The 18,417-nt window shown below is 37.4% G+C and overlaps 1 protein-coding gene across 1 annotated transcript; it reads left to right on the top strand.

Annotated features, from left to right (window-relative positions):
* Nucleotides 1-86: 86 nt before the first annotated feature.
* Nucleotides 87-16,638, top strand: EIF2S1 (eukaryotic translation initiation factor 2 subunit alpha). Its single transcript, XM_006090994.3, has 8 exons — nt 87-432; nt 4,264-4,505; nt 7,062-7,141; nt 7,943-8,094; nt 12,350-12,456; nt 13,523-13,620; nt 14,924-15,067; nt 15,888-16,638. The coding sequence occupies exons 2-8, from the start codon at nt 4,265-4,267 to the stop codon at nt 16,011-16,013; spliced, it is 948 nt and encodes a 315-aa protein (XP_006091056.1). The 5' UTR covers nt 87-432; nt 4,264; the 3' UTR covers nt 16,014-16,638.
* The last annotated feature ends 1,779 nt before the right edge of the window (nt 16,639-18,417 follow it).

Genomic DNA, 18,417 nt, shown 5'->3' on the forward strand with positions numbered 1-18,417 from the left:
CAGGAGAAGAGTACACTCCTCCTTTTCCGCTTGTCATCGGTGGTCACAGCGCCACCTCATGACTGACCGGAAGCCTTAAGAAAGGATTTATTCATTAGGGACAAGGAACCGGAGTCCTACCTCTTCCCTGCGCCTTGAAGGCTACTTATCGAAAATTAAAGAAAACTATGAGAAAGCGTAATTTTCAGGTCCTCCTGTGATCTCCGTTCGTCCCTGTTCTCGGAGGACCTGGACTCTATGGTCAGTGAGGAAGAGGGGCCTCGATTCTGTTGGCGCTTGCGCGCTGCGAGGTGGTGCCGCATGCGCGGTGGGACTGAGCGAGGCGCACGCTGAAGAGGATCGGCAGCGGCTGCCTAGGCGGAGCGAGTCTGATCTCTGCACTTACGGAGCGCGGCCCCGGAGCCCACAATAGGATTCACACGTATATCTCAGGTGACTGGCGCCCTGGGTCGGTTTCTCCACGACCTCACTCTGGTTGTGGCCAGTGCCCGGGTGGTCGAGGGAGGGAGGGTAGGCCCGGGCTAGCACGTCCTGTCCGGGCGCGGGAAGTGTCTGGGCGCCGCCGCCGGCTCCGCTCGGTCTTCCCGTGTTCCCGAGGCGCCTCTGGCAGCGCAGGAACCTGGCGAAGGAGAGTGGGTTCGGTGCCCTTAAAGTGAGGGTGCCTTGAGGTGGGGCGCCTCGGGAGGACGCAGCGACACCCCAGCCCCAGGACGGCGAGCACTCCGCTCTTTCCGGGCTGGAGAATTCCGACCTTTTTGTTTTTCTCCTTTCGGTCCCAGGAAATACCACCTCTCGGTGGGAACCGGGCTGGACACCTCGAGGGCCCGGTGGGGTGGGTCACAGTGTTGACAAGAGCTGGGTTCTAAAAGGTCCATGAGTCGTTTATTCATTTGATGGTTTATTTTTAAAAATTGCAGCTCATGCTGCCTCAAAGCCCGAGATGAGCATTTCTGTAGAATGAATCCCTCCTCGAAACTACAACAAGCTTCCTGTCGGTTTGCCGTATTTCGGCACCGATGGGAACAGAATTATGGAATTGCACGCTGTGGTCTTACAGTTAAATAGAAAGGAAAATGTAAAATAAGGGAGCATTAGGGTTAGGTGCGTATTCAGCCTGAGAGGTACTTTTTATTATTCCCCAAACTTAAGGTTCTTTAATTTTCATTAAACAACACACATTGTTTCCTGGGGGCGTAGGTGTAACAGAGAAATCTTAGTTTTTCTCCTGATTGAAGTTGTTATTTAGGGGGGAAAAACTTGGACGCCGTGTCTTTGAACAGTTTGGGAATTACTTCTGCTTAGCTGTCCTGCCAGTGCGTCTGATGCCAAAAGATCTCAGAGATGCACAGCCATGTGTGTAGATACCGGTGCTTTTTCAACTACAGGGAGGCCATTCAGAAGCTTTCTTTCCTGTAACACTCGAGTCTAATTAAAATTACACAAGCGTTGCTTCTAACACGCAACACACCTCACCTCGGAAAGGAGTGTGGGCCTCCCGTATGCATAGTTTAAGAAAGAAGCCCTTCCTGCCCTTTGACCAGGCAAAGTTCCTGGCAATGCAGAGTATTTGAAGTTAGCTGTTAGTATATTCTGAAGGATGGATGCTCTTTAACAAAGAACACATATGGTATTGTAGTCCTGTGACATATTGAGGTTCTGTGGGTTAAAGACACTCTACTTAATGTCCTAAGGCTTGGTTTTAGCTTGTGCTTGTACATAGTAGATACTACAAAATGGAAATAATATGTTCTTTGCCTTTACTGTCTTGTATTTGTACTAGAGGCCCGGTGCACGAAATTTCATGGGGGGGGGGGTGTCCCTGTAGTTAGCATAAATAAGGAGATATGTTCAAAATCTGCCAACTGGTATGCAGGTTCTCTGTGAAATGCATTCTTTTTGTACTTACCTGGAATCTTAAGAAAAGTGGGCCAAGTGACTATATAGCCTCTTCAATATACTTAAAGTAAGGATGCCTTGAGGTGGGGCGCCTCAGGAGTACACAGTGACACACACACCACCCCAGGACACTGAGTTTTTGCTGTTTCCAGGCTTGAGAATTCCGGCTTTTTTTTTTTTTTTTTTTACTGTGAATGACATATTAGCAGTATTCCTTTATTTACGCTATATATTGCAGAGACTTAAACCTCCTAAAGCTGTGGAATTTATATCTCTCTTCAGGATTCTTTTACACTATTGCCTTTGTTCTTTAACCATCAAAAGCCTTGCTTTCCCAAAATTACCAGCTTTACTATTTGAAGAAACTTGATAAATGTGGTCAGCACATGTTAAAGTTCTTAAAACTATTTCACAGATCTTCATGACATCATTTTATTTTGATACCCAGGTTAAAACTTTTTTAGCTCTCATATTTTATTTGACAACAGTCCCATTGTCATCAACGCTACCCCGCACAAAAAAAAAAAAAAAGAGCCCTGGTTAAAAATAAAATGACCAGCTCAGCTGTTTTCTTGGTGGGTAATTCTGGCCATTGAATGTCTACTTCCCTTTATTTGCTAAATTCCTATTATGTCAAGCTACAGGAGAATACATCTCTACCACTATTATAAATGTGCTACTTTATTTTCTTGTTGTTGTTAAATAAGATAGGTTAGTACTAAAAGTTTTCACTAATCTGTAGTATATGCTTCAGCACTGAAAATGTATATTAATGTTGCTCTTTGTTTAAGGTGTTTCTGATTGTAGTACATTTATCAATAATGTTGAGAGAAAATACTGCCTGATGAATAAGCACAGACTGTGGACCCAAACCTCATAGGTTCAAATTCTGACACTATCACTTGTTAGTAGTATATGACAGAACAAGTTGCTTAACCTGTGCTTCATCTATAAAATGAAGAGAAAGTGGTACCTCAGGGAGATAGACAGCAGCCAGATCACATAGGACCATGTAGGTAGTGGGAAGATGTGTGTAAATGGGAAGGTACATGTGGGTGCAGTTAGCACTGCAGCAGAACTCTTGGTGGCCTGTGAGCTGGATGTGAATGCCCTGTCTTTAAGATCAAGTAATGGAAGCCTTATTTCCCAATTAATAAGAAAAACAGCCCTAGCCGGTTTAGCTCAATGGATAGAGCATCGGGCTGGGGACTGAAGGGTCCTGAGTTCGATTTCGGTCAAGGGCACATGCTGAGGTTGCGGACTCGATCCCCAGTGGGAGGCATACAGGAGGCAGCCAGTCAGTGATTCTCTTTCATCATTGGTGTTTCTATCTATCTCTCCCTTCCTCTCTGACATAAATAAAAGTATATTTTAGAAAGAAGAAAAACTATGTTAGTAAATTTTTCATAGGCATTTAGGTCCTATTATTGCCTGTCTTCGGAGCTTTCACAAGAGTAAACTGGTTAAGGTTAGCAGAAAAATATGAAAAATCATCAACTGATTAGTTTGAGAGCTTCTGTTTAAAAATATATTTCTACTTATGGTGTGATTTCAGGCTTGTGGGTCATAAAAGGAATGGTGCTGAAAGTAGGTTGGGTGGATCAAAGAGAATAGTTTTAAATACACTTAATGCTTGGAGGTTAAGAGAAACTTGAATTGTATGGTAATGAAGGTCTATAAAGCTATTCTCAAGGTTGGGTATACCTATTCAACAAAAGAGAAGAGTATTTGGGAGTGATGAAAAAATTAGAAACAGAAATTATGGTAATTGTGAATTAAATTCATTGTGTTAAGAGGAAAAAATTTGGATAGGAGGGTACATGTTAAATTTAATATATTTTGTGATTAATAAAACTAATTTTTTCTGACATGTGATATTGTGATTTTGGCTATAATAAATTATAGGGTATATAATTTGACATATGGTTAGGGCTTAAGAAGATACTGCCCTTTTTATGTAGTGGGTACAGTCTTAGCAGATTTGGAGAACGAATAGGTTTAGAATTTGCTGGTAGGTTTATTGATGCTTCCCATCATTTGTTTTTCTTGAAGTGGTGGTAGTAAAATAGTATTTAACTCTTGAGGTACCTTTATCCTTAGATCTCAGAGTACTTTATAGATGGTCATTAATTTTTATGAATCCTCTGAAACTGATGGCAGAGAATCACCCAAGCCTTACAAAAATGTGGAGCAACATAAAAATTAAAGCTTGGTTCTTAGACATCATCTGTTTTCTGATATCATTGAAGAAGTTTAAAGAAGTGAGAAGACTAACTTCTTGCATTGGCAAAATGTGGAAAATTGACTCACATTTCTTTATTTTGACCTTAACTGAGCACTTACTTGATTCTTTTGTTTAAATTGCAGAATGCCGGGTCTGAGTTGTAGATTTTATCAACACAAATTTCCTGAAGTGGAAGATGTAGTGATGGTGAATGTAAGGTCCATTGCCGAAATGGGGGCTTACGTCAGCCTGCTGGAATATAACAATATTGAAGGCATGATTCTTCTTAGTGAGTTGTCCAGAAGGCGTATTCGTTCTATAAACAAACTCATCCGAATTGGCAGGAATGAATGTGTGGTTGTCATTAGGGTGGACAAAGAAAAAGGTAAGTGAAAAGAATATCTAAAATACAGGATGGGGTAAAAGTAGGTTTATGGTTGTGACTATGCAACAGAATTTATACTTGTATTAACTATTGTATTATTTTCTATACAAACAACTACCCCTACATTTGCCCCACTCTGTATAACTTTCAGATTTAAAATGGTTTATTATAAAATATATTTTTTTTTGTAAATTGCCTACTGCAGTAAAAAAACAAAATACCTCCTTTTATAAATTCTTTTACATACAAAGTTGTTAGAGAAAGATGCCAGTTAACCATCTAAGCAAGATCTCTTAAGTTAGTGGTTTAATTAGTACATCCAAGGTTCATTTTTATGGGTCAAATAACTTGAATTTTATTCCCAGAGGAATTTTCCATTTAACATTTTTGGACCATGGTACATAAACAATTTATAAGTTTTAAATTGCACACCATTCTAAATAGCCTGGTGAAATCTTTAGCCATCCTGCCCAGGTTATGAATCACCCCTTTGTCCAGCGTGTCCACTCTGTGTAACTACCTGCCCATTAATTACTTAGTAGCCATCTCAGTTATCAGATTGACTGTCAAGGTATTGCAGTGCTTGTATTGAAGTAACCATTATTTTACTTAATAATGGGCCCAACATATGTATAACTTTCTTTGGATATGCCAAAGAAAAGCCATTAAACGCATCCTTTAACCCCTAGAGTGCCGGGAGCACTATCGCGCTCCTCCTGCAGTGTCACTATTAGATGCTAGTAGTTCACTCTTTATGTGGGAAAAAAAATTTAAAAGCCTTAACTCAAAATGCCTTGGCAATTTTAGCATAGTTCCTAGGATATTGGTTGGCACTCAAAGGGTTTTAAATGAGAAGCTATATATGTATAAGGGGAAAATAGTATATATATATATATAGTTTGATATCTGCAATTTCAGGCATCCACTGGGGGTCTTGAAATATATCTATTTTATTCCTTAGACTATTATATTCCTTAAACTTTAATAAGTCTTCATAGCACTGGCCCAGAATGACCTAGAATGGTGTCTTATCTTGTATTTTGTTTTTATTATATAAAATATAACAAGAAGGAATCAAATTCCCACCTGCAATCAAATATATTTTATTTTCATATACAGTAGACATGTAAAAATAATTTCCATTGCTGCATTGCTTGTACAGTATTCATTAAAAACAGGAAATAATAAAAATCATGGTGAAATAAATCATGACACTTCTGATGTGGAAAGATGACCAAGGTAAGATTAAAAAAAAAAAAAGCAACGCGCAGATGGTCCTATGGAGGGGATCCATTAAGGATACTGGAAGATTAGTTCCTATTGGACAAACCGTTAAAAATAACAGCTATAAACCCTGAATAAATATTCAAAACAACTACCTAAAGACAATGATAACAAAAGCAGGCTGGAACTGAAGGAAGAAAGGAATTGCACTGGGTAAGTTTTGCAGCTTTTTGTCTGAACGCATCACAGATAGCATCAAGCAGGACCGCTAAAATTCTAGTGGAAACCTACAGTCTTAATGGCTTGAGAGCCAGAAGTGACAGTTCTGGAAAACACAGCAGATGGGAAATAGTTATAGAGATCAGAGAAAGGAGAGATACAGGGAGAACCCCTAAATTTATATATAAGATCTGCTCAAATCCTGGCTGACTTCTGAACTACAGGGTGGATTGCAAGCAGTCCAATAGGGCATACTCTAAACAGATGTCAATTGCTTTCCACCTGGGGAGACAGCTTATAGTTCTGAATACAAACAAATTAACTGCCTACTAAAACAAAATCAGTTTTAAGGGGAACATAAAGGAATTCAGAGTCTGTCACATTCACAATATTTAGGATACAGTCCAAAGTTGCCAAACAGGAAAATATGACCCATATAGAAGAGAAAGCAATCAGTGGAGACTGATCTAAAGATGACCCTTATGTTGGAATTAGCAGATAAGGATTTTAAAGCAGATATTATAACTGCTCCAGGATATTAGGAAAATATGCTTGTGATGAAGAAAATGCAGTCTCTAGAGAAATTAGAAACTCTTCACACAAAAAACTAAACAAATTCTACAAATCAAAAGTGTAATATTTAAAAATTAACTGGATGGGCTAACAGATTAAAGATGGCAGAAGGCTCTTGAAGATAATAAAACTTGAAGAGAGTTCATTTAAAAAGAACCAGTATGACAAGCTGAGTGAGGCCTTGCAACGTACAGTCTGAGACAACCTGGAATTTCAGAACCCCTCCAGTATGGTGGACTTTAGATTTCTCTGATCAAAGTACTAATGCCAGATTGTATAGGGGGAATGGGAGGGAAGCATACAGAAAATAGACAAATAGAGAATCTTTTGACTAGCTTTAATTTGATCATTGAAAATTATTAGTTCCTTCCAATGAGGTAATAGAGAATATACAATTACATGATAATCTAAATGCGTTTCTGAAAACAAAATTTATCAGGATTTTAGTGGGGAGTAAGTGTAGGTATACCAACCAAACAACTGGTTGTGGTATGCTGGCATCCGGACAGAGATAATCATTTTCAAATTTTTTTCATGCAGGTTACATTGATTTGTCAAAAAGAAGAGTTTCTCCAGAAGAAGCAATCAAATGTGAAGATAAATTCACCAAATCTAAAACTGTAAGTAGATTTTTTTAGTCAAAGTAATCCACTATTTGTGCTTAATAATCAGCAAGTCATGTTCCTGGCAAAAAAACAAAACCTACATTTTCTGTAACTCTATTTTCATTTCCAGTTGTGTGTTACATAGAAAAATGATATAAGATTTAATTTCAAAAGAGTATGACTGCAGTGTTTTTATCTCATGGTGTTACTATCTCAAAGTATGATTAATATTCTTAAAACAGTACTGAATGTTTTTAAGCTACTTTAGGAATAAATTAACTATGGGTGATCTCTTTTTATTTGGCTTGTCATAACATGTAGTTGACTTTGGTCCCTATTCTGGAATAAGGGTCACAGAGACAACTGTTCTATGTTAAGAATGAGCAAGGGTTTGTAAAATGTTTGTGAATCTAAGAAACATATAATGTTTTTCATTTATAGTATTGCATTTGTATTTGTTTGATCTATGTAAGAGCTCTGTGCAGTAAAGAGAAGAGATACTGTCTCCCTTTTCCAGAGGAGGAAACAAACTCAGAGAGGTTAATTTCTCAGAGTCAAGATGTAATCTGAGTGTTACGGCGCTAAATTCTACTATTTCTACTTGTTATACCCAGTTGAGTTTATTATTATGGGAAAGCAGATGTTTCTCTATGGAAAAGAATTTGTTGTATGACGATCCTTTGTTGTTAAGCAATTATTATAGTCACATTAACCAAAGGTTTGTTTTTATATGCTATCTAGTAAAGTGTAAAAATACCTATTTTTTTAATAGATCTCTTACTCTTTGAATTGTTGAGCCCTTCATTTTGTTTCTAGGTTTACAGCATTCTTCGTCACGTTGCTGAGGTGTTAGAGTACACCAAGGATGAGCAACTGGAAAGCCTGTTCCAGAGGACTGCTTGGGTCTTTGATGACAAGTACAAGAGACCCGGATATGGGGCCTATGATGCATTTAAGCATGCAGTCTCGTAAGAACATCTTTTTGACTCTCCTCCTACCTTTATATCACAGCTGCTGGGTCTAGCATGCAAGTTGAGAACTTGACATGTAATAGTAGAAATTTACATTAAAATGTTTCAGTATAAAAGGCCCATCATATGAGCCAATCCTGTATAGCCAAGCCTATGTAATTTCTTTTTTTATTGATTTGAGAGAGAAACATCCATTTGTTGTTCCACTTATTTAAGCATTCATTGGTTGCTTTTTGTATGTGCCCTCACTGAGGATCGAACCTACAACCTTGGCATATTGGGATGACACTCTAACCAACTGAGCTACCAGGCCAGGACTTATAATTTCTTATATTAGTTATATAGTTTCATAAACCATATGCTTTCATCTCATGCTACTCCCTTACCTATTTCCTTCTCATGTTTTTTTATTGTCCTAGGTAACTTCAGAGCCAATGTAGATGTCTCATCTAAAACTATAACCTCTTGGTTTTTTTTCCTCACAACTCTTTAGACCTTCAGCCCATGCCACTTTAGCCAGTCTTCCATATGGCTTCACTCTGTATCTACTGTCACCAGGATTTGCTCTTTAATTCACACATTCTATATTTTTCCACAGCCCCTGTCTTTCCAGCTCCCACATACTTAGTCCTAGTCTGTGTCCTCTTAATTCTTATGTCAGGCTTTGATTCCAAACCTTTTTTTTCTCTCTGTCTTTTCACTCCTTGCCTTCTCTTTCTTATTCAGCATAGCTACACCATGGTCCATCATTTCAAGAACTTTCTTGCCAATATCATGAGCTTTTGCCCTGTTTTTCCTTCTTGTTACATCCAGTCTTGAATCGATGTTCCTGCCTTCTCTGCACTGTAGACCGCTAGGTGCTGATAGGAAAAACCTACAGCAGTCTTGCAGGTTGGTGCCCCTGCATATTCATGGTATCAACCTCAGCTGGGCCTACACTGCTGCCCATTCTCTGTGCTCCTGGGTAGTTCTTCCTCTCGTTCTTCGAGTGGCTATTTTAGAGCTTCCTCAGATACCCACTCTATCCTTCTTCCCTCACTCTCACCTGGTGCACTCACTACCTATTTTATAAAGAAAATAGAAGCCATTGCACAGCTTCTCCTCTGTTTCTTTACACTATCTCAGCAAACTTATCTTCATCCCACCCGTCATTACTCCTTCCTGAGCTCCTGTCACACTGGAATTCCTATCCTTCCTGCTCTCAAACTAATCTTACCACCGATGCCCAGCTACTGCTCAGGGACCTCTTTCCATCTGTTATTCCGTCTCTTGTCCTCGGTCTTTCCCTTAATTGTTTTTGCTCCAGCAGCATAAAAGTATGTTCTGATTTCTCCCATTTACACTAAAAAAAAACAAATTCTGTCTACTTTCTCCTGAGCAAGCACTGTGTCCTCTCCTTTTAACAGCCAGACTCCAGTTCTGTCAAAATCTGCACTTCCCACTCTTTCCTAAATGTTAATGCTCCACAAGCTGCGGTTACTTTCCTAACCTTTGTGCTGCCAAGAGGCAATGGTTCTCTCAGCCCTCAGAATGGCTGCGTGGGGCCTGGGACTGTTAGAGCCTGTGGCAAGCTGACTCATTGGTTCTCTAAATCCTTTCCGGTTTACCCGCACATGTGACTTTTTTTTCATATCATGTTGTTGGGGAGGTGAGATAGTAATAATTATAATCGCTAATATTTATATAATTCACACAACAACCTATGGTATAAGTTCTTTTAATCCTTATCTTATAGATGAGGAAATGGAAGCAGAGAGTCAATAGTTTGTCCAAGTTCACACAGCATATGGTAGAGCCAGGATTTAAACCCAGTCATTCTGGCTCCATCCAGAGTTTATGCTATTACCATTAAAGCACTGCTTTATATTTCTGTCCTTGCTGGCTTCAGTCCTGCATTCCTCAGTCATTACATTTCTTAACTTGGCTTGCTGTCATCATCTGGCCCCACCTTACCTCTTTAGCTTCCATCTCCAGCATTCTCTCCATTACTGCTCACCTGTGGCATATTTTATTCCCTTTCCCTTAACAGTCTTCTCGTGTCATCAGTCATGTAGTGACTACTTAGATTTAAGTAATACCAATTCTTTGCCACGTGTGCTTCATATTTAAAAAAATAAAAAATAAAATGTCTGAGATAATTGGAAATAATGGTTTACCCTTCCCAGTCCATTCCTCTCATTCATCAATGGTAACCACTATCTGAAATTAGATATTTTAAAATTTATTCAGAAAGTACATTTTTAAATTTTATTCTATCACTTTATCTTTCTGTACCTTGAATTTTTACTCATAAGGCTGCTTTTGAACAGGATTTCTCCAAATTGATAGATGTATGCCTGCTTCAAGTTAATTTCTTTTTGTTTAAAACAATACAGATTTATTTTCTTAAATTTATGGAGGTCAGAATTCTGAAGTGGGTCTCACTGTGTTAAAACCATGGTGTTAACAGGGCTGTGTTCCTTCTGGCAGCCTTAGGGGAAAATTCATTTTCACACCTTTTCCAAAATCAATCAATCAATATCTCTCTTTCTCTTTCATTGTCACGTCACCTCCCTCTTATCCGGAACTTTGTGATTACATTGGGCCCATTCATATCATTCAGAATAATCTCTGTATCTCAAAATTCTTAATATACTAGTAATCACATCTGTCAAGTCTCTTTTATTATGTAAGATAACATATCCTTACGTTTTTCAGATTAAGACATGGATATTTTTCGGGGACTGTTAATCTGCCTACCACAGCCATAACTGATTTCTTCTGTAGCCATTAGAAACATTCTTCCTACTTTGTACCATAAAAGGGCTTTTTTAAAACTTTATTTTTATTGTTGACACTATTATAGATGCCCCATTTCCCTCCCTTTGCCCACCCCCACCAGTCATGTTCTATGGCTGATCCCTTCACTTCCTTTCATTTTAATTTCTCTGTAGTATTTTCTTATGAGAATGTTTTGTCTGTTCTTCTATTAAGAGATATTTAGGTAAACCCACTCCTCTTCCCACCCCCCCCCCTTTTTTTCAAACAATGTGTTAAAACCAAGGTGTTGACAGGGCTGTGTTCCTTCTGGCAGCCTTAGGGGCTGTGATGAATACTGTGTGTACACGTTTGGGAATTCTAAGATATATACCTAGGATAGGAATAGAATTGTTTGCATCTTAAAATTTACTTATTTTTGCCAAAATACTCTCTAAATTGGTTCTTTATTTATATTCCCTCTAGCAATTGTATGAGCATCCCTGTTTCTCTTTATCCTCACCAACATTTGGTGTGTGTCTCAGATTTTTTTTCCCTTTTGCCAAACTGATGGATGTACAATAATACCTTGTCTTGATTTGCATTCTCTTGGTTGTTGGTGAACTTAACACTTTTTCATGTTTATTGACCGTTTATGTTTCTTCTATGAAACATCCGTTTATCTCATTTGTCCATTTTCTGTTGCTTTGTCTTCTTTTGCTCTGTAGGCAGTATTAGTTGAATGAAAGTTTCCTCCACCCAAATTCCTTTGCCTTTCATTCCTTAACCTATGGTTTTTAAGCCTGGTGCTTGCTCATGCCATTTCTTTTTTAATATATCATACCTTTCTTAAAATAGTTCCGCCTTTGCTTATTCGAATCCTATCATTCTTTTAGTTGTTTTATTTTTTTCATTTGTCATTTGTTCAGCAGCCATATTATTGACTTAAGATCCTGGTTCCTGTCTTGCGGAACTTAGGAAGGTCAGGAAAAATTCTACTTTATCCATGAAGACCCTTGCTGACCCACTTACTGGAAATAATTCCTAGGGGTGTAGTTTTATTTTTTTAAATGTTTCCATGTTTTCTTTTCCAGTTAGATTGTAAGCTTTTTGAAGCAGGGAATGCTAATTACACAGAAGTGCTTAAGTATAGTGGGGTGCCAGGGAGACATTTTAAATTGCTTGCTTTAGCCTGATCTCTAGAATTTTTCCTTTAATAATGATCAATTGGATGTTTTTTATTTTTCATATACTGCTAAATGCTGCATTGTTTCATTTAATACCACAATCCAGTGAGGTGCACTGTTTTTGTCCTCATTTTACACATTTGGAAATTGAGGTATGGAAAGGCCAAAGAAACACAGTTATCAAACGGCAAAGCTAAGATTTGAACTCTTAATTCTAACACTAAAGTCTATGCTCTTACACATTATTCTGCGGTATTGTTTGGTATTGCAAGTATCAGTAAAGTAACCTTGACCTTTTGTTGGTTTTTTTGTTTTGTTTTTTTAATCAGAGACCCATCTATTTTGGATAGTTTAGATTTGAATGAAGATGAACGGGAAGTACTCATTAACAATATTAATAGGCGTTTGACCCCACAGGCTGTCAAAATTCGAGCAGGTAAATGATTTTTTAAATGATGTTAAAAGGTTTAGCATGTATCAAAAAGTTGTCAATGAGCCTTCCAAAGAATATGTTACTATATCAACATCTATAAATTTTTCTAAATGTGTTTTTCATATGAAAATTTAAGAACTTAAATATTTTGCTGAATCATCATAAAAGGTATATATTACACAAGTTACCCCCCCCTTTTTTTAAGGGGGTGGTTATTTTATTTTAGTGTATACTTTAAAATAGTCTAACAGTACAAATATCTTCCCACGTCTCTGGATTACCACTGTTAATAGTTTGGAATATATTCTTTCACTTTTCCTGTACTCATATGCTGTATAGGAATATATGCTGTTTACATTCAGATAGGACTTTTTTTGTTATTACAAAGATGAGGTCATACCATGCAAAGTTTTCTCCAACTAATTTTTCCCACTTGGTGTATCATGGTTGCCCTTCCATGTAGAGCATAGGAATCTTTTTCATTATTTTCCGTGGCTAGGTAATAGTCTATAGAGTGGTTAACTTAACCAGTCCCCTCTTAAAGAACATTTAGGTTGTGCCAATATTTTTATTAGACAAAACACTATAAATTTAACATTCTTACACATATACACTTACCCATTTCTATAAGCGTTCTGTAAGGCAGATTCCTAAAAGTAGAATTGCTGAGTCAAAGTATATACAATTTCTAAACTGTTCTCAACAATTTGTAATTATTGTTTCATTCAGTATTAAAACACTTCTCTCTATTCTACAAATAAGAAACTGAGGTACAGAGAAGTTGGAATTGTGATTTTTAACCCAGACATAGCCAGAATTCAAGGTGTTTGTTAAATGTGCCTGTCTTATAGTTTCATCATTCAAGGGCTTGATGTGAATGAGAGGATGTAATTTCAGATAGTTTTAATTATGAAAGTTAGTAGCTGGGATTAGTTTCTAATTGAAAGGATGATGAAAGCTTTCACAAGTGTTTGAATACTTATATATCTTCACATCTCTGATTTCTTTTATGCCTCTAAATATTTTTTTCATTTCTTTTGGTATAAGCTTTTGAATTTTATAATTTTAGATATCGAAGTGGCTTGTTATGGTTATGAAGGCATCGATGCCGTAAAAGAAGCCCTGCGAGCAGGTTTGAATTGTTCTACAGAAACCATGCCCATCAAGGTGAGCAGTCAGTTTTCTCCCTCCCTGCTGAAATATCCACCTAGGCCAGTGGTCGGCAAACTCATTAGTCAACAGAGCCAAATATCAACAGTACAACGATTGAAATTTCTTTTGAGAGCCAAATTTTTTAAACTTAAACTATATAGGTAGGTACATTGTTATTAACTTAATTAGGGTACTCCTAAGCTGGCCTTTGCTAAAAACGTCCTCAATCTGATTGAGGTACGTTTGCTGAGGTCGACCCCTTCCAACTCTCCCATCCACACTCGTCTTGTATACTTGTTTCGCCCAGGCTGAAAACCAACTTCTGTGCATGGACCACGAAGTTTCAATCGCACTATACGTGCGCGCCCGCACGTGTAATTTGTGGAAGAGCCACACTCAAGGGGCCAAAGAGCCACATGTGGCTCGCGAGCTGAGGTTTGCCAACCACTGACCTAAGCCAAATCAGATTTTTTATGATCATGTTTCATAACAAGTGTTATGAAAAGTGATTCTTGGTGATAGTTCCAGGGGGTATTTACGATTAATTGTGTATAGGCTTTTTGTTGTAGCTACTGTTACTGTCACAGTGGATAGAGATTCCTATTGGTATTTAGTGCAGAGGGCTCCTTTACAATAAAACGTTATGCCCTGGCTGAAGTGGTTCAGTTGGTTGAGCATCGTCCCATGCACCAAGAGGTCATTGGTTCAATTCCCTGTCAGGGCACATGCCCAGGTTTGAAAGCTCGATCCCCAGTAGTGGGTGTACAGGAGGCAGCAGCCGATTGATGATTCTCTCCCCCTTTTCTCTCTCTAAAATCAATAAAAACTTTTTTTTTAAGTTGTACCCATAATGCTCATAGAATCTTGAAAAGGGCAACATATTCTCATTCACACACAATTTTTAGGAGGTTTGCTCTGAATCTTTTGTTAGCAATAAAATTAACTGAATCGTTGTTATTTAGAATCTCTTAGAAGAATTTCTTCTGTCTATTTAGTTTGGAACCAAATTAGAATTTCTGTTTGTTTTAGAGACAAATTATCCATTATGCTGGCAATGGCTATAGTTATTTTAACCTCCAAAGACACCCAGAAATAGTCATTTTTTGTATTCAGTATTGCAGATTTGATTAGATCACTGTATCAGTTAGCTTTTGCTACCTTAACAGGCTACCCCAAATTGCTAACTATAAAATTGGTAGTTAACTTTTGAGAATTAAGATTTGTTAAGGCAGCAGATTAGTAAAACAATTCTCGAACATCCTGATAGTTGTGTGTTCTATAGGTATACTCACAGGTGAATTTTTATCTTCTTCCTTAGATTAATCTCATAGCTCCTCCTCGGTATGTAATGACTACAACTACCCTGGAGAGGACAGAAGGCCTCTCTGTCCTCAATCAGGCTATGGCTGTTATAAAAGAAAAGATTGAGGAAAAGAGGGGTGTCTTCAATGTTCAAATGGAGGTAAGATTAAGAGTGATTTTGCCTTGTTCTTAAAGGTTTTAATAAATTTAAAACTTCTAAATGACTTGCATTCTAAAATCTTAAAAAAATGAGTACATTTACGATTACAACTCTGCTAAGCATAAAATAATTATTGACTCAGAGGATTACTAAAAGGGCTTTTTATAAGTAAATAACTATCATGGGATATTTATTGAGAACTATGGTCACCGGTGTTGTTAGGTGTCCTGCTGTCACCCGCCTAGCCAAGGGAAAAAAATAGATGATGAAAATTAGTGGTTGATTATTGTCAGAATTTAATGAAAACACTGAAATTTGATCTCAGAATTAGAAATAAGTATAATTGCCTTTATTTCCCTCATCTCAACAGGAATAAAACCTAATTTTCTTATGTATAAAAATATTTAACACATTATATATACACACACGATAATAGGTCTTCTCTGCAACAGAACAGTAAATTTATTTTGAACCTAGAAGGTGCATTTTTATAGGACGTCTTTTGGGTTTGAAAGATATAGCCACAGATTATTTTCATATATTTTCAGTTTTAGCTTGTAAAAATAACAGAAAATAGTACTTTGTTTTAATACACACATACTTGTTTTTTCTGTACTGTTTTATCCTCATAAGTTTCTTCCATTATTGAGCTAATGGAATTTATTAGTGATATGTCAGCACTCAGAAATGAATAGATACGGCATCAGGGTTGTTAAGAAAAGTGTCTTTAAGAGTTAATACAAGGCAGTGATAGTATTGAAATTCAATTTTGTGTACTATTTGACTACTTTATTTTGAAATTATGCCTCTGCTTCCACAGCCCAAAGTGGTCACAGATACAGATGAAACCGAACTTGCAAGGCAGCTGGAAAGGCTTGAGAGAGAAAATGCAGAAGTGGATGGAGATGATGATGCAGAAGAAATGGAAGCCAAAGCTGAAGATTAACTTTTGGGAAACAAAGTCCAATTTAAGGAACACAAAACAGCCCTTCCTGGCTATAAACCCTAGACTTAAAAGTTTTCCAGTATTGAAAACTTCACAGCTGAATATTTTTTATTTCCAAGTATTTAAATGTTCTAACAGACCAAAACGTGAAATGTCCTAAAATGCCAGCTGTTTTCACACAGTAACTCCATCACATTGAGCATTTTTTAAGGGAGTGGCCCAATTTCACTAGAGCCAGATCTCTAAACTAAGAACAGTCAAAATTGGGCTTTCCATTTCTGATGTCCCTAGATTGACACCTGTTTGTAGTTCAGTGCCTCTGTGTAATTTATCAGGGGTACCCAAAGCAAATGGTCCCAACCTTTCTATATAAATGTATCAAGCAAACATTAAATAAATTTCTGGGATATTTAACTATAGGCTTCTTCCTTCTTGTCACCAGTTAAAACCATTATGATTACTAAGACCCTAATTCTATTCATTTTAGTCTAGCTGTAGAAATATAAGGGCAGGTGTTCAAAGGATCTATACAACAAGGAGGGCTTAGAGAAAATAATTTGAACCACAGTGAAAGTTAATTCTTAAGGGGGAAAGCCTTAAAATGCAATTAAAGGATTACATTGGTTGTGTGCCTTTTACGTCTTTGAGACTGATGAAATATATGTGGGAGAATTTCACACTGGTCCTGGTTGGTGTACTAAGCTGCGTGCCTGAGTTTGTAATTCAAAGTGGTAAGGTTGGTTTTATTTTGTTTGTTTTTTAAGATGCTGCTGCTTTAGTTATTTTGAGTCTCATCGCCCAACTTGAGATTTTTTCCCCCCATTAAAATATTCACTAGGTGTCATCTAGAGAGCTTCAGTTTTCTTTATAACGGAATAGGGATCTGTTTGAACACAATTGCCATGATTTTTCTACATTTCCATCATTTTTATCTTTAAGAACTAGTTATTTTAAAGGTATATAAATTTAAAGGTAAATAAATTCATTCATAGAAAACACATGGTTTGAACTTACAGCTACAATAACCAGGGTTTAGAAAGTCTTGAGTTACTTAGGTCTTTGTAGATTTAATCTCCGTGTACTTGAGGTACTAGATATATTAATTTTATTAAATTATTCTGACGAATAGCCATTTAAATACTTAGAAAATGAAACTGTATCCACCTTCATCAATCCAGGACTAGATTCAATATTAAAGGGACTGGAAAATAGTGTTGATGAGACAGTTTGTGCCATATGTGAAGGTTGTCCCAATCCAAAGGCTGACTTTATACAGCCATCTCCACAAGGGAGCCATGGTTGCTAGCTAGCATACCGTACTGGGAATATTTAGAGGAAAATCAGGATATATTCAAAATGAGCACATAATTTTCACCTTGGTCTTTTTGAGGAGTCAAAAAAGTCTGTAAAGCTCACAGCAGATGTCATCAAAATATAGCAGGTGCTCCTTAAATGTTTGCTATCCACAGGGAATTGGATTTTTGTTTACTGAATATTTTTATACTTCAAAAACTAATGAGAAATGCTGGTAGCCTTCATGGTGAGTGAATTTATCCATGCAGGCCTTTTGTTCAGTTCCACAATAGTTGCAAATTCATGACCCTTGCCAGAGAAAAGATTGATACCTCAGTGATAGAATAACTAAACTTAAAGCATACATATACCTTGCTGACCTAAAAGTATCACTTTTAAAGGACACGATAACACACCCAGCTCCAGATAACTGAAGCAACAGATTTTCAAAGGCAAGTGGTGACCAGTTTATCCAAATCTTGGATCTCCCCCTAAAAAACCTCTTCCATTAAAATTGGACTTCATCTACTTCCTGTTCTGCTTTGGACTGAGGTCAAGTGGTTATCAACTCAAAACTGAACCTTAGCAATAGCTTGGTTCTTAATGCATAATTAATTGAGAATGGCTGACAAAAAACATTCAAACCATTTTTTATCTTTTATACCAAAACAAGACAAACGAATACTTTGGATAATTCTAAGTGGGAACCTACAGAGACATGCTAAGCACTACATTGTGCTTAGCAATACAGTTATTACTCAGCTGGTAGACTTTCAAACATTCTCGATTTAGCTACTTTGACATCAAAAACAGTTGACTTCAAATGGTTCAGGATTTTAAAAATTAACATACTAGTACCTTGATAAGAGTTGTTCCCTGATTTGCCTCAAGGTGATGGTCATCTATTTTAAATGCGTGAGGACTCTGTCCTACGCAGTGTGGTACAGTTGTACAAGAAGCCATCAAACCAAATACAGTCAAATTCAGATAAACTGTTGATAACCTGTTGATAACCCAAAAGCAATAAACCAATTCCAGGGACATTAGACCTGGTAAAATGCCAAACGGAAAATGGTGCTCTAAGGAATGAAGTAAAACCTCATTTGCTTGG

The sequence above is a fragment of the Myotis lucifugus genome, unplaced genomic scaffold (assembly GCF_000147115.1).
Source record: "Myotis lucifugus unplaced genomic scaffold, Myoluc2.0 scaffold_85, whole genome shotgun sequence".
Taxonomy (NCBI): Eukaryota; Metazoa; Chordata; class Mammalia; order Chiroptera; family Vespertilionidae; genus Myotis; species Myotis lucifugus.